The sequence below is a fragment of the Octodon degus genome, unplaced genomic scaffold, assembly GCF_000260255.1.
Source record: "Octodon degus isolate 3935 unplaced genomic scaffold, OctDeg1.0 scaffold00235, whole genome shotgun sequence".
Taxonomy (NCBI): Eukaryota; Metazoa; Chordata; class Mammalia; order Rodentia; family Octodontidae; genus Octodon; species Octodon degus.
The window spans coordinates 3,209,264-3,232,050 of NW_004524811.1; the positions used below are offsets into that span (position 1 = coordinate 3,209,264).

Below are 22,787 nucleotides of genomic sequence, written 5' to 3' on the forward strand. Positions count from 1 at the left end.
TCTTTCTTTCTTTCTTTTTTTTTTTGGAACCAGGGATTGAACTCAGGCCCTTGTGCTTGCCAGGGAAGCACTTATTCCACTGAGCCCTCTCCCCGGCTCCCAGGCTTCCCTTCCTGATAACCTTCTTGCTCTTGAATTCTCCCTTGAAATTGATTGTGATTTCCATAACAAGTCATTTTGCTTCTTTACTCAGACTCCAAACACAAAGCTAAGAATCAACAGTATACTAAAAATAGATATTACCATTGGCATTTACAGATGGTAAGTTGCGATTGCATTTAGATGACAGACACCGCGAAGAATGCAAGGATTAGAACGTGGGTTTTCCTGACAGCATTTCTTACACTGCGCAGGAGGCAGGGCTCAGTGCCCAGCGCCTACACGACAGAGCTGTTTTTGCATTCCAGGTGCAGCAACTGCGCTCTCAATCACAGGTCAGGCGCACCCACAGAAAGGAGAAAGGATCCTACGGGAAGTTCTATTGTATTTTAATGGCCCCGGGAACACCGCTGAATTTCAGTTAAAAAGAAATATAACTACCTCTTCACGAAAACAGGCTTCCGGCTCTGGAACCGCGCAGCACTTCTCCACCCCGCTGATGAAACGTGCCAGCACAGACAGCAGCTCCTTGTCAGCGAGCTGAGGCCGCAGCCTCACCGCCTCGATAAGAAACCTGTGGCGCAAAGGTATCACGTGGAGCTAACTGACGATCTTGTTCTGAAGTTCCTCTTCTCTACAGTGCTTGTTAAGGTATCAAATGTTTTCATTCTCAACTAGGGTGAGTTTAAAAGGTAAAAATATTGAAAGAATTTTCTAAAATTTTTATGTTAAACTTACAGAATGGACTCTTTGAAGCATTAGGTAATCAGAGACAGAATTATACAAAAACAGGAACATGTGTTAGGTCTTCGTTATGCATAGTAGAATGCATGACTACATTTTATCTGTCTAGAAAATTCACGTCCATAACAACTCCAGCTCCCTCCTATAATAGCTGAATAACGTTTCCACTACACTTGATACAGATGTTATCTAAATAGAATGAAAACAGGTCTTACTGCTTTGGCTTTGAGAGAATGAAATTAAAATTCCTGCCCCTTTGGGCATTTCTTTTTTTTTTCTTTCAAATACTAAGAGCAATTCTCAGGACAGATTTCCACATGTTCTCTCCTAAAAATACAATTCATTTTGAACCTGTCCATGAACTTTGTTGCTAGCTGCCATAATCCACATTATGAAGTCGGAGTCTATTAGGCATTCCAAGTCTAGCAAAGGAAAAGACAACTTGGGTTTGTACTTTCAAACAGGGGCAGTAAATATGCACCAGTGTTTTTCTAAATAAGAGATAGTAGACAATTTGGTAAAGAAACAGAGTTATGATGCCAAAAAGCACATACTCATTACAATAAACTTGTCACTGAGACATAGTGCACATGCAGGCTGAGGAAGAGGATGAATGGAGAATGACAGTACCTGTTTTTCTTTCCTTGGAGCTCCTCATTCTGAGACTGACACCAGTCAGCAGGAAAAACAGATAAATCTTGAGAGAGTGGGGGAGGCACATAGGTTTTATCAGCTTTCAAACTCTCAAAGCAAGGCCTTCTGAAGGCAAAATTGGCTGTACAGCAGTGGTCCACAGCAGGATTGATAGTTCGATTTTCATTTATTCCACATAATTCTCCAAGAACTAAATCTGCCTTTTACCAAGGAGATTGGAAATTGGGCATTATTTTAAAACTTGAATAGCATTTCACAAGTTACAATTCAATAAATAGTTATAAGATTACTGTTAACCTTATCCAGAAAAAATATGTGTTTGTACCACTACACTACATACAAGAAAGCTAAAGGCTGGAGTTCTAATCAGCAGTATGACAAAAGTTTAAACTAGAGCAATTTTGAATGCTTATATATGCATTTTTAATTGTGAGCAGAGAGTTGTAAACAGCCAACTCAAAGTGGCAACTAATACTGTGGTTCTTGTATCTCTTGTCCAGAAGACACGGGGCGGGAAAGGACAGTTTTCTTACAGAAGTCACCCTCTTGGGGCAAGAGGAATTGTAGCATTACTTAAAATCATACAGCATCAAGGCTGGGGTGCAGCTCAGTGTAGGGAGCTTGACTCATGTGCCCAGGACCTAACCACAACCACAACAAATAGAGTAATGTGAAGATTTTCTACATCATTCTGAAACAACATTGAGATTCCAAAAATAGTTTGTCCTAACCAGTCACTTCTAACATGAACAGGGAAAAGGGATAATTTGGAGAATCTTTGAAAAATATTTTTTTTGGTGGAACCGGGGATTGAACTCAGGCCCTTGCACTTGCCGGGCATGTGCTTATCCTACTGAGCTATCTCCCTGGTTCCAAAAAATAAATTCTTTAGCTTCTTAAGATTTTCACATGTAAGAGGCATCCATATAGCTCAGTGAACTAAAGTGCTTGCTTAGTGTCTGCTCAGTGACTAGGGTCCAATTTCCGGCATGCTGTGCTGGCCCTGCCGCTGAGTGCGGTGGTGTACACCTGTAATCCCAGTGCTTGGGAGGCTGCAAACAGGAGGATCACTAAATAAAAAAAATAATATGTGAGTCAAGGAAAACATGACCCCTTTACATGACAAAGATGAAAACAATGAAGAAATGGGGGCAGATAAATTAACAAGTAGAAATACTTTTTCTTTCTTTTTTAATTCTGTGCTCACTATGATGGTTGGCATTGTGTCAACTTGAGAAGCTTAGAAGTTTAGCTTTGCAGGAGGCGAGGGTACTCACTTTGTAAACATCCTCATGCTTTACATGAGGAGGAAGAGGGCACTAAAACAGTGTGAGTGCTACACCGCTCAGGGCAGGCGTAGCCAGATTACAATATAAGGAAGGAAAAGAGGCTGGCTCTCCCCTTTTGTTCTTGTTGCTTTTGCTGTCTTCTGCTGCCTTGAACTGTTGTCCCTGTGCCTTGTGCCACCCTGCCTTGGTGTCAGCTTCTTATGGACTGAAATCTCCACAAACTGTGAGTTAAATAAACCTTTTCTTCTTTAGTTTTGGGTGTGTGAATTTTGTCTCAGCAATGAGAGAAAAGTAACTAAGACAATTTGGTACTAGAGATGTAGAGTTATTGCTGTGAATATACCTGACCATGTGTTCAAGAGCCTTTGAGAATGGCTTGTGAAAAGAGTTTGGAAAGGTTCAGAGATATCACTTGAAATAACAGAGTCAGAACACCTTAGGCAGTTCTGTATAGGACATTCTGATCAAAGCTCAGAAGACCAGAAGGCTAAGAGAAATCCTGCAGATAAACACCAAGCTCAGGGGATTTCTACTAGGAAGAAACACTACACTGGTTGTTGGACTCCAGGCAATGTGTGTTATGGCTTGGAAAAAAGTTTGTCTCTATTTGGCTCATGTCTAGAGACTTTGCCTGAGACTAAGATTAAAAGTAGTAGACCAATTGGCAGAAGAAATTTCAAGGCAGTGAATGTAGAGATTGTGGCATAGTTGCTGTAGGGAGCTTTCAGCCAGATTTATGTACAGAATCAAGAGCAAAGAGCTAAGTAGGATGATTTAAAACATGGTGAATTTGGCCAAAAGGGAAGCTCTAGTAAAGCTATAGACTATAAAGATAGAGGTGAGATCTTCATTGCTGAGAAGAAACAAGAGAATAGAATCATGGGCTGAGGGTATCACAAGAAGCAGCAAGTTTCCACCCTTAAAACTGCAAAAATGAAAGACTTTGAGGAGAAAGCCACCAAGCACCATGTTCCAGAATGACAGCAGCATAGAGAATTTGTTCCTCAGAGCTGGATTAAAAGTACCCAGTGACCCAGGCACTTCACCCCTATAGATAAGAGAGAGAAAAGTAACTAAGATACTCACCAAATCATCAACACAGGCAAACTCATCACTTAGTGTGCAGCAGGTAATCAGAGCTGTCACCATGTCATTGCCAAGAGAGATCAGTTCTTCAGTAGAAAGCTGGGGGGCTATCTTTGTGAGCTTAATAAAGTAGCTAAAAGAACACATGTATATTTATTTCTGAACAGAAGTAAATACCATTTGCCCTTGAAATGCTACTAAAACCCAAGCCCTTCACTGCTAGATAGATGCAAAGTGAACTTCTGCTCTCACAGATAACAGCAAAATGTCTCTTTACTCTGTTCTCTGGCACCCTGTCTTCTACATCTGTATAGTTTTGCTTCCTTCCTAGCATCATGGATATATCTTAAACCTTTAGATTTCCTTACCTGTGGGTATAGGAGCTCTTGGCAGCAAATATCTTGGGTAGTAAGAAATCTCCTGCTTAAAATTCTTTATGGGGTTAGTAGATATTTTAAAGAGAAAATTTGGTAAATGCATATTGAGAATGAGATGAAAGAAACTAGAAGCTGATTTCAAATTTTCAACTAACAAGCATGGTTGCAGAATTATAGAAAACATATTTTTAAAATTGTGCTTTGTTTTAAATGGAAGATGTTTAGTTTTGATAAATACCAACTACAATGATAATTTATTAAGAAAATCTGAGTTAACTGCATATTATTCATGAATGCTCACAAGAACACTAAAGGAATAAAAAAAATGTAGTGCTAAGCAAATCTAGAATTATTTCTACAAACAATTAAAATGGGTCAAAATCCTTGGCAAACCATCTCCTTCCCGGGAAACTATTGCAACCTGAACTTTGCCCTGCCCCGCTCCAAAGCAGGGCAAAATGCATGGATCTTGGTCTGGAAATGAGAAAGCCAAGCTCAAACAGAAATTCTCAGAGCAGAGAATGGGTTTGGAATCTAGTATTCCCTTCATTTCTATCCTCATGTCTGTGAAAAACTTGTGTGACAGCTTAGTGTGTTTTCCTGACTACTGTGTTTTATTCCCTGCCAGGGTTTATGACTTGGCTATAACTGAAAGAATAATCCAGCTTTTTTTTTTCTTTTGGTTTTACACCTCGGGGAATTTTTACACTAGGTCCTCCACTTGTGGAATCAACCTACTGGTATTTCAAGCCATCCTGTCCCAAATTTTGGAAATGTTCACATTCTTGTTGTACCATTTGGAGGCTTTTCCCAGTTGTCACATTGAATTTGATTTCCTGAAAATTAAAAACAATCATAGTTACATGTCAAAGTCTAATTTCTCATCATTTTGTACTTCTTTTTGCAAATATAATTCAAAATTTATGTTGACAATGACTACATTTGATTTTTATCTTGAAGTGACAGAGAGTTGATGCCATTAAGTAAAGAAAATTGGCCTTGTGAAAATAAATGACTTTTCTACAATGACTCAGCTAGTAATTATTGCCACAAAACATTTTTAGTCGTATTTGTTTTTATCTTCTAATTATTTAGATTTGGAACTTCAAGCTTTCGATAGTTTTCTTCCAATACTTGACAGCCCCACTTCCACATGACATTGAGTCGAACTTCTACTGGTAGCCACCAGTGTGAACTACACCATGAAACTGGATGCAGAGGGACCGATTGTTCCTCCTGGGAAGAGTGTTTTCAGCATCATGGTTCATTTCAGGATCACAGCAGACTGCATCAGCTAAACTGATGATGTTGCTCTGAATCCAAACTAGACTCAGATTGATTAATCACATTTTTCTTGGAGTAAAAGCTGCAAAGTCTGGAGCAAAACTTCAATATACATTTTAAGTATTTCATTGTTGTTCCTTTTCAAAGTTCTGAATTATGATGGTCAAACCTACCATATGATGGTAACAATCAGTCAGTGTCTCTCGGTCACAGCAATCTGCCAAAAGATCCTTGTATACCCCAGCAATTCTCAAAAGTTCTGGTGTGGACAAGTCTGAATGGCTCCTTGAGTATTCATAAAGAAACCTGACATGTGTGAGATATTATATATATTAAAACTTAGAGAAAAAACAAGTCACCCAACTCCACAGATGCAAAATTGTCTGTTGTCAAAAGTCAACTTCTTCCTCTGGTTTGGTCAGAGGCTCTTTGAGGAGCCAATTTCACCGCAGAATATCATCTTATAAAAGTTCCCTTGTTTTGTTTTAGACATTTTTTAGTTGAGAGAGTAGCATTAATAAAACAATATGCATAATGCATAAGAAATAGTACATGTTGCCACCAGTAATTTAAAAAAGAAATCATTGACTACCATTTTTATGAAGAATGCATCCAGACTTCTGCTTCAGAATTGTGGCTAGGTGGCTTCCTCCTAGCTCTCAGTCTAGCATGGCAGAGGTAAAGCACAGCCTCTGACCACCCTGGCACCTGGGCACACCTCATGCGAGCTTCAGCTCTGAATCTTTGGCAGTGATTTCCACAGCCTGGTCAGAAGTGTTGCACCTTTGGTGGTTGTAGGGCAGGAAGGAAAATAAGGCTACCAGTTATTAAGCCTGGTAGAGGCTACATACCAAAGCACTATTTTATGCCCTTCTGCTACAGGCTGAGAATCCCCATTCTGAAAACCTGAAATCAGAAATGTTCCAAAATCCAATACATTTTGGGCATGGACAGGATTCCACAGTGGAAAACTCTACCTCTGATTTATATAACAAGTTATACTCAACATGCAAGTGAACAAAATTCTTGTATAAAATCCTTCAGGTTATGTGTGTCAGGTATATATAAAATATAAATGAATTTAGTGTTCACTTAGATCCCCATTCTCAAGATAGCTCATCCTCAAGATGGCTCAGTATTAAGATAGCATATTCTTTTAACATTTAATCTTACAAGAAAAGTCAGAAGTTTCTAGCACTTCTGGTCCCCAGCCTGTCAGATAAGAGACAGCTAACCTGCATTAATAAAAGGTGAAAGATATGACCAAGGTGCCATGAGAGGCCTACTGCACATTTATAAGAAGCTAATCTCCTCTTAAAAGAGAGCTGTCTTCCCAAAGTACCTTAGCAATACAGCTGAGAGTATTCATAACAGAATCTTATCTGGCCACACAAAATAAGTAAATAACCTCAAAGTTTTATGAGAACATGACCTCAAACAAGCTTTTCATAGCCAAGCAGGCCTTTTCCTCATCCCCTCTCACTTTGACCTAATCTGTGTCCTAATATAACTTCTCCAGCCTCCTACTGTCTGTTCAGCTCCTGTGGGGGATGCACACCCACCACTAAGGCAGTGGGGCCTCACCACCAGAGTCAGAACTCCTCTTAGCATCTGCTGTGATCCATGGGGGTGGTGGGCAGGGAACCCCTAAAAAATTTCTAAAAATGTTCCAAACACAAAACCCTGGGAACCTATTCTGGGATGGAAATCCTTTGTGCTTTGGGCTCAGATTTGAGCATCATCTTAGGACCGGTTTGGACTCATAGCTCTCAGTCCCTGCCCTTCCATCCCATGTGTCCTTGAGTGCTGTGCTTCCAATGTCAGTAACGCTTAGGTGCATGAAGAGGAGGAGGAAGAGAATGACAGAAATGAGAATTGCTTCCACTTACAGAGCTAATGTTAGATAAATTTTAGTCATTCTCCATAGCTCAGAAAAAGCAACATAGCAATAACAAGATCAGGAGCGTGGAGCCAGACTGGCTGTGTCATGTGTTAGCTGTGTAACTTCGGGCAAATTTCTTAGCCTCTCTGTGCCTACTTCACCATCTGTAAGCGAGAATGATAAAGGTATACTAACTTCAGTGGGACTTTAGAAAACCCACTTGGCTAGTCGATGAAAATTTAATAAATATGGAATAAAAAGTAGCTGTTTACTCAACCCAAACCTGTGTCTTCAACCCACAACTCCTGCAGAGCTCCAGGGTTATGATATAATTGTCTCATGACAGTTACTATGAAAGTAGAGTAAGTCAAGGTTCTCAGATCTGAAACGTGTGATTCCCCCACAAAGCCTGCATCTACACACGGGCACTCCAACTCATTGGATGGGAAAACCCCACACAGTGATGTAAGCTCCAAATGGGGAGGCGCTCCAAGTGAAGTTTCTAAAACATAGCAATGATTTGTTCTTTCTGTTCTGCAGTAAAAATACTTCAAAGGCATCCAATTACTTAGGATGCTTGTGGATCTGGTTCCATCCACCTCTCAGTACCACATATCTGTTGGTGCTTATATGTACCTTCTCTGAACTGGTCTGGAGGAGTCTCTGCCTGCTCTGAGAAGACAGCAAAAGTTTGTATGGCTCTGCTTTGAAAAGTCATCCCTAGATATGGCCTACCCTCGGCCATTGACAGTGACAATAGGCCTGAAATTGAACAGAGATGATTAAATAAAAACTACATAAAATCTACAGGCCACAGGCTCTTAAAAGTTTAGAAAAATGTAACCCTACATGAACAGCTTGTAACTAGCTCCATAAAAGAGGGGGAAATGTAATAGAAAATGACCCCTACACACACACACCCAGCCAACAGAGTTCAGTTAGTTCTCCAGGTAGCAGTTCCTAGGACTTCTATTTCTTAGGAAAAGCTGGTCACTGTGATGCATGGTTGATCATTATGATGCATATTATCAGAAAGAATCAAAGTCAATCAAGTACTCTACCTCTATAAACCACACCCCCTTGGTAGACCCCATAAAAACCTTTCTCCCTGAGCTTTTGAGGCCTGAAACTTTATAAGGATTGATTCCTTGTCAGTGCTGCCAACATTAAATAAATCTGCCTGCAAATCCTGGATGTCATCCTGCCTCCAAATCCTGTATGTGTAGCAGTAGGTCCGTACACATACATCTTCTGCTTCACAGAGAAGAGAGGTCCAGACCAGCAGCTATACCAACAGCTGCCTTGGCTAGACCTTCTGTGATCAAACCTCACTGCAGTTTTCTACTCTGAACCTCCAACAAGTCACTCAACTTTTTATATCTCAGTTTACTCATCTCAGAAGTAGGGAGAAATGGTACTGATTCTAGGTGAAAGTTGGGACAATTGAGGTAAATAATCCTGTGTAAAATATTTGGCGTATTGCCCAGCACATATCAATAAATGCTAGCCATTTGTTAGTGATGTTAGTGATGGTGCTATATCAGTATAGCATAGCAATGTTATTGGTAAAATTATGGGAAAAAACCCAAAATGGTTAGGATAGATATATAGCTACATTCTCTTAATTCAAGGAATAGAGGGATTTGTTCTAATAGTGTTTGTAAATAGGCTATCACGTCTGCATCTTGTACAACAAATAACCACTAGGAAGACAGTATACAATGTGTTAATTATTGAAACTGTCCTACCAATTTGATTTGAAACTGTCTCATTGCTATTTATTTCTCAATAAAATCATGAAAAAATTAAAAAATAAAATTATGTGAATATAACTGTAATTTTCAAAATTGTATGACACTCAATGAACTAAGTGGTTGCTTATGGTATTGTCCAAAACTAGCCAAAGTGGAGCAGATCTTACAAGGTTTTTCTGTCTTATCCATGCCAACAGGCAGTTATATTACCTGGCAAAGAAGTCATCTGGGTCAGTGTCTCTCTCTTGGCACATATGTTCACTGCCAGTAAATTTTGCTTCAGTTGGAGACACATTCATTGGTCTGTCATCTTTATTTGAGTTAATTATGCAGTCTTCACGTTCTGGTATTTTCTTCTCACAGCACTCTTTGATTTTACTGGAGATAGAATCTTGTTTTGAACAAATATGGCTCATAACTTGGCTCTGTACCAAATAAGAATGAGACATGACTTAATTTCCAAAGTTTCTTTAGGACTGCATCCCCCCCTAATGGAATGGTTGTGTGAAAAACCAGTCATGAGCACAACACTGGGAATAGCCTTATCAGATGATCTGATACATGATGTTCATTTAACTTTTGTATTCATGTAATAAACATGAATTTTTTTTTGTGGTACCAGAGATTGAACTCAGGACTCTGCACTTGCCAGGCAGGTGCTTATTTTACTGAGCTATCTCCCTGGCCCCTGAAGTTTTACATTAGCACAAGCTTTTGTTTCAGGATATAAAGTCATATGATTGTAAAAAATAAGCTCTGTTACCAATTCACATTTATTAGGACTGAACTGGAGAGCGGGGATACAGAGGAAGGACCATTTTGTGTTTTATATACAGAATAGTTGGGATAGATGTAAGGCTGCTTTCACTTGGTTCAGGAAAGGAAGGATTTGTAGTAGTAGTGTTTGGATGGGATGTCCTGGCTGCTTCCTGTGCTGTGGATGACCGCTGAAAAGATAACAATGTGCAATGTATTAATTATTGAGAATGCCCTATTAATCAGCTTGGAAAGTGTCTCATTGATATTTGTTTCTCAATAAAATAAAAAATACACATTTATTAAGTATTAAACTTTTAAATACTTTACTCCTATTCCTCTGATATCTTGGCATCTTACATTTTAAATAGTACTGCTTTCCCAAATGAATTCACCTATGCTTTCAGTGGTGACTGTCAGAGACAAGTCAGTATAGTCTATAGACTTGGTCTTCATTTGCGGGCTGAAATTCTATTGTCACACACATAGAAAAAAAAATTCAATAAACATTTGATAAAGGAATGGAAAAATGGAACTCAAATAAACTACCACAGTAAACACCATATACATCTTCTCAAATAAAGGATGCTTTTCTACTCATGATATCATCTTCCTAGTGGTGCAATGAATTTGTATTTCTTCCTACAGAAAATGTTATGCTGTCCTCTGTCTCTATACCTTCTCCTGATTCAGGACTCTTCATAAAGTTTGAGAATTAAGGGGAGTTTGGGGTTACCACACTTACACACTAACTGGATAATTAAAAAAAAACTGGTCCAGTCCCTAGTCCCCTTTCCAAACGTTCCAGAATGAGGCTGCATGCTCTTTTCACTCTGTTCCAGCCTTCATTGCTGTTTCTGACCTCCCTGACTCAGCCTGCTCCCACTGGAATCACTCCGTGGTTTCAGAGAGAAGAATGGGGCAAAGCTGAGGGCTGAGTTGAGAAAGAGTGGGGATCGGCACCAATGTCCTGCCGGCCACAGAGCCAGCCTGTAAACGCTCCCAATTCTCCTCAGTTTATTGCTACTCTAGGGAGAGCCTATTTTACAGTCTCAGAGGCTTCACTTTAATTTAGAAAGAAGGAAATTTGAGACATAATATCACTCCTTAATCTCACACCCAAATTTACAGACATTTCAATTACACTCTAATTTTACAATTTAACATTATAAAATGCTTGTTTCCATAAAAAGCAAAACACTACAAAAATAAATTATGAATAAATTTCCTTTAACAGGGGTACAGTTAGGAATAAAATAATTCTTTGACATCTGTTATCTACTGCTTGAAATAAAATAAATATACCACAATAGGTAAAATTCAAATATTTAATTGGAATGTTATCACCCTCCTAGTTCCAAAAACAGTTAAAGCATTCAAAAGTCGCTATGATCAAGCCTAATTTCAATTAAAAAAAATTCAAGATTTTCTAAATGAAATTGTATTATCTTTGATTGCATGGGGCAATTTACATTTTTCAAGATTATGTTACTAGGATATTACTGTAGAAAATTGCTTTAGTTACCAGAGGCCAGGGATGAAAACACTGGGTAGAAACTGCTGTCAGAACACAAAATTTCCATTTCACGAGAGGAATACATTTGAGAGATCAGGTGTATAACATGATGACTATAGCTAATAAAAATACTATGTACTTCAAAAGTTCTGACAAAGTAGATTTCAGTAAAGGACTCCCTTCACAAAAATTACAAGTATATGAAAAAATGCTCAGGTTAAGCAGATTGATTTGTCACTCCATAGTGTATACACATCAATATACCAGGTTTTTACACTATAAGTATGCATTTTTGAAAAAGAATCAAAGATACCAATATTATTTGAAAATATTTGGAAGACTGTACATAACAATCCTGATGAAATTAGAAACATAATGATAAGAGGTCATTCCTGGGCCAGCCAAATAGCTCAGCAGATTAAAGCACCTGCAAGCAGGTGCAGGGGCCCAACACCCCCCCCACCCCCCTACCCCCCCACCTGCTGTGCTGGCCCCACCCCCCGGGGCATGCTGAGAGGGCACTTGAGACTGGGGGTGGTGGTGCAGGCCTGTAATCCCAGCTCTTGGGAGACTGTAAACAGGCAGATCACTACGAGCCCAATCTAGTAGTGAGAGTCTGAACACCCTGTAGACCCGTCCCTAACATAAAAAAATTACTATGAATTATTACAAAGACAACAATATAGAATGTATTATTTTAACTGTCCTACTAACCTGTTTTGAAACTGTCTCATTGCTATCTCTTTCTCAATAACATTAATTAAAAAAAGAAGTTATTCCTGAGCTTTATTAATACTTTGTAACATCTCTATAAGGTTTGTGATATAAAAGCAACTTCAATTAAAAATAAATAAATTTTCAAAAATTATAAATCCATAAATTTTATGTTAAGATATTTAGTAATATACAGTCTCTTGAAAATAATATCATGTATGTTTTTAAAAAGATGTTTAAGGGTTTATTTGTTAAAATGTTACTTTTATTCTGTGTTATTTTAAGACACTATATTAACATTCTGATGTCATTATAATAAAGTAACCACATTAGGGCAACTCCAGAGTAACAAATAGTTGCCCTTCTTAAAAAAACAAAACAAAACAAAAATCTTCTGGAATTTACACGGAAGCATGAAAGGCCTAAAATAGCTAAAGCGATCATGAGCAAAAAGCAAAGCTGGAGCCGTGTCAATCCCTGACCTAAGCACACTACAGAGCTGTGTAACCCGAACACCGTGCAGCAGCATAAACAGACAAAAAGGGCAGAAAGCAATGGAACTGAGCAGAAGCAGGAGTAAGGCCACACACCCACAGCCAGTTGATTTCCCACAAAGGTACCAGAGCTTACTCTGTAGACAGCACAGCCTCCTCTGTAAAATGTGTGGGGAAACTGCACACCTTATCCAGATGAATGAAGCTGGACCCTTGCCTCTGACTCATCACAAAAATCAACTCAAAATAGATGAACAAAGACTTATGTCTAACACTGAAATTATGAAACCTCTAGAAAAAATAGAAAACTTCAATACTTTAGCATAGGAAATGATTTTTCAGATAATATTCCAATAGCACAAGCTACAAACAAAAAACCCCAGACAAGTGGCATTATATCAAACTAAGAAATGTCAGCAAAAGAAAGAACCCAAAGAGTGATACGTAGATCATATAAAGAAATCAAAACTTCAACTGCAAACCTCAAATAATCCTATTTGGAATTTTTTTTTTTTTTTTTTTTTTTTTTGGTACTGAGGATTGAAACGCAGGACCTTGTGCTTGCCCAGGGAGGCACTTACGCCACTAGCCACTGAGCCATCTCCCCAGCCCTATTTGAAAATAAGCAATCTACCTACACATTCCTCAAAAGAAGAAATAAAAATGGCCCACCTTGTGAGCCACAGGGAAAATGCAAATCAAAATCACAATGAGGTATCATCTCAGTTGTGTTCTAAAAAGCAAAAAAAATCAAACCAAACACTGTAAAAATGTAAAGAAAAAAAGAACTTTTTTTTTTTTTTTTTTTTGTATCAGAACTCAAATTCAGGACCTTGCGCTTGCCAGGCAGGTGCTTGGCTGAGATAGTCCTGGTGAGAAAGGAGAATTTTTGTGCACTTCTGGTAGGACTGTGAATTGGTAAAGCCATTATAGAGAATAGTACAAAGACTCCAAAAAAATTAAAAATAATTGGTCTACTACATGATCTAGTTGTGCCTCTTTGGGGTATATATCTAAAATAAGTGAAATTAGCTTATCAAAGAGCTACTTGCACTACATTTTCATTTTCAATAGCCAAGACTGGGAATCAACCAAGGTACCTATCCATAGCCATAGAAAATGGAGTATATTTACAAAATAAAGGACTGGGATAGAAGGAGGTTAAGTAATTATTGTGGTGGATTGATAGTTGATGTCAAATTGAAACATCAGCTAAACTGAATCTGCATAGTGCTGGCTATCGATGGCCCACCTAAAGATTCTTACCAAGAACAAAAAAAGGAGAACTGGAGAGGAAGTGGGGCTATTGGTTCTCCTGAAGGAGCTGGTCATGCTGGCTTTCTTGATCTGAACTCTGACAAGCTTGGGATCTTGTCCCTGAGGGGAAACTGTGGTCCTTACTATGAACATCACTTCCTGGCTTTGGAGGGGAAGATAGTGCACTGTTTAATCTGCTCTCTGTGCAGATCCATTAAAGAGATTCACATGAGACATTGTCATGGGCTCTGGTTGGACTCCCATGGGATATTGACATGTGCTGTAGGTCTTCAGGTGGACTTATGCAAGACATTGCCATGGGATCTGCACCCTCAGCTAGATTCTTTGGATCCTTAGTATGTGAACAGATTTCCTGCACTGTTTTGTATTTGATTCTTTGGGTGAGTACTATAAAATACTACTATAAATTATGTGCCCTTTATTAAATTGTTTCCCTTGCAAACCCTGTCTATAATAGTGACCAAAATAGGTTTGATCAGATATATAGTATTATTACATATTTGATCAGATATGTATTATGTTTGTGTTATAATATACATAATAGCATGCTGTGTATCACATAGATATGTACAATTAATATATGTTAATTGAAAAAATGAGTGCTAAAATCAGTATATCAGTAGGTTACTTGTTTTAGAGAGTATTTACCTGGTCACGAATGCACTGCAAAACATCTCCTGCACAGCACCCATGATACATGGAAGAAACATCTTCTAGGAGAGAGGTAAGTTCCTTAAATTCAATGTTGGGGAATTTTTTACTGAACACAGCAATGTTTCTGGAATGAGAGTTGAGAGGCACTGAAACAGTGTGATGAGCAGTACAAGAGGGTGCTCTGAGCTGAAGCAGGCTGACCCACTCCAGCAACGCTGGGTCATTAGTATTGCACAGATATCCTTATCAAATAGTTGGAGGTGGGCTGTAAGCTCCATACGATCACTCTGAAAATCTTGGGCTATTTTTATTTGACACAAACCCCCAGCATCCTATATCCAAGCAAAAAAAGATTGCAAAGAGATGGTGTTTTCCATAATTATTAAGCAAGACACTGTGTGAACATCACCACTTCCTGGTGTGAGCCTATGACAGGAACAGGCAACCCATCTCAGACTGACCAAAATATCTCAGAAGTAGCCCTTTTCTTTTTGGGGTTCTCCCCTCCCCAGTTTTGTTCTATCCTATCCTAATGAGCTGGTTCTGAGTTATCCTCATAGACACATCCACCTTGAGCCTCTGGGGAACTGGAAAAATACAACTTAAAGTTCAAGTATTTGATAATAATGGAACACAGACAAGAAAACAAAACCAGAGATAAGATACATATTATTATAAAACTCACATAGAGTTTAAGACTTTGGGTCCAAATTTCATAAGGGCCCCACAGACATATTTTTGATAAGAAGAAAATGCTTTTAAATATTGTGTAATGGGTATGGCCTGGAGGAGAAGGAAAAAAAGAAAATTCTGTTGAAACAAAGGCAAAATCTCACTATTCTCTTACTTTTAACTACATATCAACCAAACTTTTACAGAATTTTGATCAAAAACAGAAAATCTATGTGACTTTTATTTTAGTATACTTTTTTTTTCTTTTTCTTGCAGTACCAGGGATTGAACTCAGGACTTTGCATTTGACAAGCAGGCACTTATGCTGCTGAGCTATGTCCCCAGCCCAGCTACTTTTACTATACTTAGAAATTGAAAAATGTGTTTGTGTCACCTTAAAATGTACAGCCAGGGCCCTGATATCTGACTTGCACAGTGAGGACTGCATGGTGCTAGCCGGGCCCAGCAGGGTGTGATCTCCTGTCTTTGCTGCTGGCTCTGTCCCACAGGCAGGGCCTCTAGGGTCTTGCTAAGATCAACTGCCACCTTCCACTCTGGATCTCACTCAAGAAGAATCTCTTCCAATTGACAAAGAAAACAAAGCCTAAAGGGAGGCCCTGAAAATTAATGACTGTCTTATACTGGTTTTGGGTTAACTGAGTACTTAAATTAGCAGCTGGTTGCTACGGATTGGGAATCTGTGACTGTGGCAATATCATATACGGTAAAAGATCTTTGCTATAATTTTGTACTACATGAGGATCTAAAGGCCTCCTGTTCATTGGCTCATTTTCTCTTTAATGGAGCAAATCCAGTACGCACTTTTGCTTGAAAACAGTTGGCTTTCTGTTGTTCTTCACAGCAAGTTTTTGTCACCTCTTCAAAGCGAGCAGCAACGGTTAGAAGTGTAGGGGCAAAGACAAAGGAATTCCTTCTGGCAACTTCATATATGTATCTACAAAAAATTCAAAATGCTTTTTAAAGGAGACAAGCAGGAAAAGGGAACATACAAGAAAGAAATGGTAGAGAAGAAAAGGAGGAGGTGGAAAAGGGAAGGGAAAGAAAAGGACAAGAAAAGGGACTTTTAAAAATGAAAATAAGAGGAAGAAAGATTTCATATACTAGGAATGTTCGATGCAAGGTAGCATCACACAGGCCCCTTGAGGAACCTTGCAAAGGTCTTCATCATGGAGCTGCTACCTCCAAATAAGGGTAGTGATTATAGCTCTAATCCTGAGCACTGATCTAATCCTTTCATGTCCAAACAACAGTGGTCTATACACAGTCCATTCCAGATTCGAGGATCCAACTTCCTGTACTTATGTTTAAATAAGCTTGTGACAGCTTTCAAAGCAGTAAGCTTTCCAAAAAAAGTTTCTGCTTCTGCAATTAGTGAATCAAAAACAGATATCTTGAAATTTATCTAGTAATGTACTATTTACTTGAGACTTAAGAACAAAGTTGCAATTTCCCCTTGGGAAGAAGACATTCTTTCTTTTTATGTTTCCTAGCAAATAAGCCCTAAATATGCATCTCTATCATAGGGCTTATTGCATGAGAAGATACACATCACTAATTTTGAGGTCATGAAAGCAGAGTTTGAGTCAAAAGTGTTCCCCATCATGTGTTCAAAGAGGTGTGGCTTTTGAAAGGTGATTAGATCACACAGGTGGATTAACCCACTCATGATCTCACAATGGAGTGGACTATGAAAGGTAGGGCCTACCTGCAGTAGTACACAAGTACCATGCACTAACCAGTAATGCCACTGGAGTTCCAGGAGGGACCTTGCTGGACACAAGCATAGAGAGCACAGCTTCGAAGGGCCAATCTGGGCCTCACCTTGCTCTCTCTGGCATCTCCCTAGCTCTCCACTTCCTGGCTGCCATAAAGTGGTAGTTTTTTTTCCACCACTTCCTCCACCATCATGTTTCACATGGAGCCCGCTGCTGACTGTGACCCCTGAACCTCGAGCCAAATTAAATCGTTTCTTCTTTAATGTTCATCACATGATTGATGCCAGTGATGGAGAAATTGGTGAATGCAGTATCTCTCAATATCTATCTGCTCAACTCTGAACTCAGAAAACAACCTGTAGGGCCAGCTAGATAGCTCAGTGGATTAAAGCGCCTGCTTAGGCAGATGCAGGGACCAGATTCCATCCCGGGCATGCGGTGTCAGCCCCGCCCCCTGCGGTGCGCTGAGACGGTGAATGAGACTGGGCATGGTGGTACGTGCCTGTAATCCTAGCTCTTGGGAGGCTGAAAACAGGAGAATCACTATGAGTTCGATCTGTGTAATGAGACCCATAAACTCTGTACCAAAAAAAAAAAAAAAAAAAAAAAAAAAAAAAAAAAAGAAAAACAACATGTATATTGGACAAATTAATGAATCAATCAGCCTTGCTTTTGTCAGAAAATAATGTTCAATTCAACCATTTTTCTATTAAAATTAAACTTACTGATTTAAAAAAGAGTCTCTGGCATTTTTAATAGCCTCACATTTCTCTTCAGGATCCAGAGTAGGGAAAGGAGGCAGAAATCCTACATTGGCTTTCTTGTTATATAAGAAACAGAGTCTTCTTTTAAAGTCAACTTTACTACAGCAGTGTGAAAAGTTATACTTTTGAGGCAGCCCCTCCATGGAACATATCATTTCCTGTAACATATCATTCTGAACAACAGAGAGGAAAAGGATAATTTTTAGTCATGGTAAAGCTATTCAGCTTTCTGAGAAGGTACAAGGATGCAATAAATGATCAATAGCATCTTTTGCAAAAGAGATGGCAATTTCCCAACCATTACCAAAAACATCTTCACTCGTATCCTCAACAAACACCTCATACCCTGGAAAATTTTATCCCTCCGGGACCCATTATCTGTTCTTCTTTGATTGCTACTCCCATTTTCCTTCCGTTTTGTCTTTTGTCGTTTCCCAAGGTAACAAGCTCAGTGTGCTAATGTATTGGGAAAGGGTTTACTAATGTTGTTTAGTAGTCTGCAGACATAGTGATAGGGAAATAGCCCAGGAAAGAGGAGTAACCATAAGGTACATATTGAGGGAAGCCGCCAAGGATGCTGCCTCTCTATGTCCATATTTTTGTCTTTATACTATTAACCCTTTCATACCTAGTGATCCATTTTTGGAATGCCCATAATAATATAACATAATAAAAGATTTTTCTTCAAATTCTTGTTCCTTGAATTTTTCTAGGTGAGATATATGAATTTCATGTAAAAATTCAAAACAGTGCCACCTTTGGCATAAATGGGTGAATTTCCTCTTGGCCTGTTTTAATGGGAGACTGTGGCACATAAAGCAAATTTATATATGTTACAAGTACACACTCAAGTTCTCAAGCTCATCATAATGCAGAATTGCACTTCCTCTGAGGAAGGTAACTTGTCCTAAATATAAAAATTATGCAAAATTAAAATGATGTGCATAGGCATCTTCCTTTTTCATAATCCTATAAACCCAGAAATTCTCTCAGTATTGACAAATAATCTTGTATATATAGGAATTAGGATTGATTTACTTACAGCCAGTTGTGAACACTCTGGAAGAGTCTTGCCCTCCAAGCACTTATCTCTGTACTTCATCACATCTCTGATCAGCATTTCCATGTCATCAAATGTTGCTTCCTGGACATACTGAGCAAATGTAATGATGGCCCTACAATAGTCCCCACGGGCACATGGTAATTTATGGCAGAATTCCCACTGATGTCTAATAAAAAACTCACCTCTACAGCCACTTGCTGAGTTAAATTATCTAAGAACAAAGGTTCCAAATTGTGCATCTTCTTGCCAATTCAGTGGCATCCTGATTTTTATAATTAATGTATTTACTTTATTCAAGTACTTTTTATGTAATTAAATTATTTTTGGGACACATTAACATTTCTGCACTCTGTCAGGTAAGATTACAACAAATATCAACAAAAAGAATTGAGCAAAGAAGCCAGAAATATACATTTGGGAAAATATTACCTCTTTAACAAATGGTATGTTAGATACTTATAGATAAATTGAAAGTATATCACAACTCTTACTGTGCACAAAAATCAATTCAAAATAGAGTGAAACTTAGGCATAAGACATACAGTTTGGGCTGGGAAGGTAGCACAGTGGTCTAACGGCCTGCCTGGCAAGTGCAAGAATCCAGGTGTGATCCCTGGTACTGCATGCTGTGCTGGACCTGGAACCCTGGATGTGTCTGTGCTGGCCACCAAAACTGGGCATGGTGGCATATTCCTGTAATTTCAAAGCTAGGGAGGCTGAGAAAGGAGGATGACTATGAGTCTGAATTGCGTAGTGAGACCCTGTATTAAAGAAGAAGGAAAGAAAGAAAGAAGAAAGAAAGAAAGAAAGAAAGAAAGAAAGAAAGAAAGAAAGAGAGAAAAAATTTCATGTCTTTTTAAAGAAAGACATGAAATTTTGAGACTGCTAGAAAAATATAAGCGAAACACTAGTTGCCATAAACACAGGCAAAGAGTTCCTCTGTAGAACTGCAATAGAGCAGAAAATAATAGCAAGAATCAATAAATGGAACTGCACCAAATTTCAAAGTTTCTGTATAAGAGAAACAACTAACAAAGTAATGAGACAGCCCACAAGGTGTGCTGAAAGTGGGGGGGAATCTTTTCCATCTAAGTTTTCAATAGAGGATTAATATCTGTTTATTCTATTTTAAAGAGTAAAAACAAATAGCAGAAACAAGGACAGAAAAAGTAACAAGTGACAGCACAAATGGTACAGAATTTCAAAACAAGAATAAAAATTCAACAAGGATTGTTGTATCACATGTTTCATAGCTAAATCTATTATTTAGATTAATAAACATAAGCATGCATAATTGGTCAAATACTTAAATGTTAATGGTTACTCAGTAAACAAATTTTTTGTCCTTTTTTACTTTATATTTTTAGAAATTTATTTTAAAGAGAGTACACTAATTGATAAGACATTAGAAATGGAACACATTTAAAAGAACAAGATGAGAGGTGTTCAACCGTAGTATTTGTATTGCACTTTGCTGTCTTCGATGTACTTGCTTAGATTATAGATGATAGCATATAGGGTTAGTCAAAGTAAAAATGTTACACATTAACTGCTACTTTCAAAGAACTGATGGCAATGAAAACTACAATCATGTAAGATTAATATCTAGACTATATAAAGAACACTGAATAATCAAATAGTCCAATCAATGAATGGGCAAATGAAACACATAGATGCTTCTTAAAAGAAGTAAAAATGAAAAATAAATATATTTTCAAAAATTCAGTGTTTTTAGTCATGAAGAAAATGTAAATCAAAAGTACCTTGAGAAATCATCTCACCCCAGTTAGAATTGCTTTAATAAAAAAATACAAAAAATAATGGATGCTGGGAAAGAAAGATTTGCCCACTACTGATGAGAACATAAACTAGTACAGCCACTCTGAAAATCAGTGTAGAGGTTCCTCAAAATAAAAAAGTAGACTCATCTATGCTACTTCTTGTGTAAATCTATATAAAATCAGCTTACTCTGGAGACATCTGCATAGTCACATTCATCTTGATACAATTCATAATAACCAAGATTTGGAACCAGATAGGTGCCTGTTATGGCTTATATCTAGATGTCGCCCCAAAACCTTATACATTCACAAATGCACTTTTCAGAAGTGGTTTGATCTAGGGTATGTGAATATGGATTAAGGATGTGTGGTACTAAATTAGTTCACTGACTGGTGCTGCACTGCATGTGCAACGTCTACCCTGAGCGTGGGAGACAACAACCATCACACTGGTATCCTGGATGGGATAAAAGGGAAAGGGAAGTTCAATGCTGCTGCTGTCTTGCTGCCTGCTAACTGCCCTCCCATGGACTGTTTCTTCCCTGCCACACCCTCTGCCATGCCGCTCTGCGTTGGAGCCAGCCAACTATGGACTGCAACATCTCCAAGCTGTGATCAAAAATAAACTTCTCCTTATTTAATTCTTTAACAGTTATTTTGTCCCAGTAATGAGAAAAATAACTAAGACAGTATCCATCAGTACATAAACAAATAAAGGAAATGTACACCAAGGAGTGTTACTGAGCCACAAAAAAAGAATTTTGTCATTTGTAGAAAAATGAACATATCCAGAGATCATTGTGTTAAGCAACACAAGCTAAAGGCAAGTACTTCATGTTATCTATGATATGAGGACTCTAGAAAGGTGATGTGATTATAGATGGGAAGCTATTGATAGACCAGACGATGGAAATAAATGGGAGTACACAGAAGCGTACTGGGGATGGATATGACCAAAATATATGCATTGAAGCCCAATTTTTATTAAATAAATAGGCTAATAAGAATGTTTTAAAAGAGCAAAATAGAGAAGGAAAAAACAGAGAAGGAAAAGCATTGTATAGATATATTTGTTGATATTAAAAATATAAAATAATTGTTGTATAAAAATACTGAAAAATGCATACATGCAAAATGAATCTAGCACAACTCACATGGATGCAAGGTTCTCATCTATAAATTTCCGGCTAACATTAATGTTATCTGAAAAGCAAGTATACTCAGATTATTACATATTTTGGTATTTTAACATTTTTTCCAAATAAATAGATATACAAGATGTTTAACCATACAAAGTATAAAATAAAGCATTATAAAGTAAATTACTACATTTAATAAGGAAGATACAAGTCATATGAGCCAAATGTGACACTGCAATCACTAATTATGCATTTAAGAAGCATTCACTAAGTTGAATTGATGTGAATTACTCTACTGATACAGTATCAATACAAATGTCAAATACCAACACCATCTCCTTGCCCAGTGACTTGCCACTTACAATTTGGACTCTAGTAATATAAGGATTACTGATAAATGATGTAATTCCAGGACAAGACAGTGCAGTTTATAGGGCTAATCAGACACAGACTCTCCTAAAATCACAGATTCTTTCCGAATGAGCATATAGTGACCAAAGAACACTTCTGATTTTCCACATGGACTTCAGTTATGGAGTCTTCATGTCTTGTGAAGTATGGTGAACACCAGGAGGCAATGAACAGTGATGAAGAAAGACCTCCCTGCTAGACCTCTGAGTTCTAAGTGCCCACAGTAGACAGGACTTTTACATATGACTAAACTCAAAACTTGGAAAGTGTTTAAGTACATCACAGGGATTCTTTGTAATGCCCAGATAAAGACTCGGAAAAGGATTATAGGAGAAGTGCCTAGGAGTTAAGTCTGAGAAATGTACAAGAGTTGTATGTGTTGGTGTACACATGTACTCTAAGCAGTCTGGGAGCCTGAAGTAGAAGTTCAAATCCAGATTGGGCAACTTAGTGACTTGGTGAGATTTTTTTTTCAAAGTTTTATTGATAAACAGATAGCAATGAGACAGTTTCAAATCTAATTGGAAGTACAGTTTCAACAAATAATACACAGCATATATTCTTCTCAGTGGTTAATTGCTGTACAAGAAGTGGACTTGTGATCCTATTTACAAACACCATTAGAACAAATCATTCTATT

General features: G+C 38.1%; 1 protein-coding gene across 1 annotated transcript in view; it reads right to left on the reverse strand.

Annotated features, from left to right (window-relative positions):
• The window catches only part of Afm (afamin), a 28,472-nt gene that overhangs the window by 2,003 nt on the left and 3,682 nt on the right, over positions 1-22,787 (reverse strand). Inside the window, exons 2-13 of the mRNA XM_023705988.1 lie at positions 21,752-21,800; positions 18,796-18,928; positions 17,715-17,926; positions 16,076-16,208; positions 15,267-15,364; positions 14,576-14,705; positions 9,380-9,594; positions 5,707-5,839; positions 4,988-5,085; positions 3,873-4,005; positions 1,474-1,697; positions 541-673 (exon numbers count right to left, since the gene is read on the reverse strand). Coding sequence (XP_023561756.1) covers positions 541-673; positions 1,474-1,697; positions 3,873-4,005; positions 4,988-5,085; positions 5,707-5,839; positions 9,380-9,594; positions 14,576-14,705; positions 15,267-15,364; positions 16,076-16,208; positions 17,715-17,926; positions 18,796-18,928; positions 21,752-21,800 — 1,691 coding nt within the window. The remainder of the gene's footprint in view (positions 1-540; positions 674-1,473; positions 1,698-3,872; positions 4,006-4,987; positions 5,086-5,706; positions 5,840-9,379; positions 9,595-14,575; positions 14,706-15,266; positions 15,365-16,075; positions 16,209-17,714; positions 17,927-18,795; positions 18,929-21,751; positions 21,801-22,787) is intronic.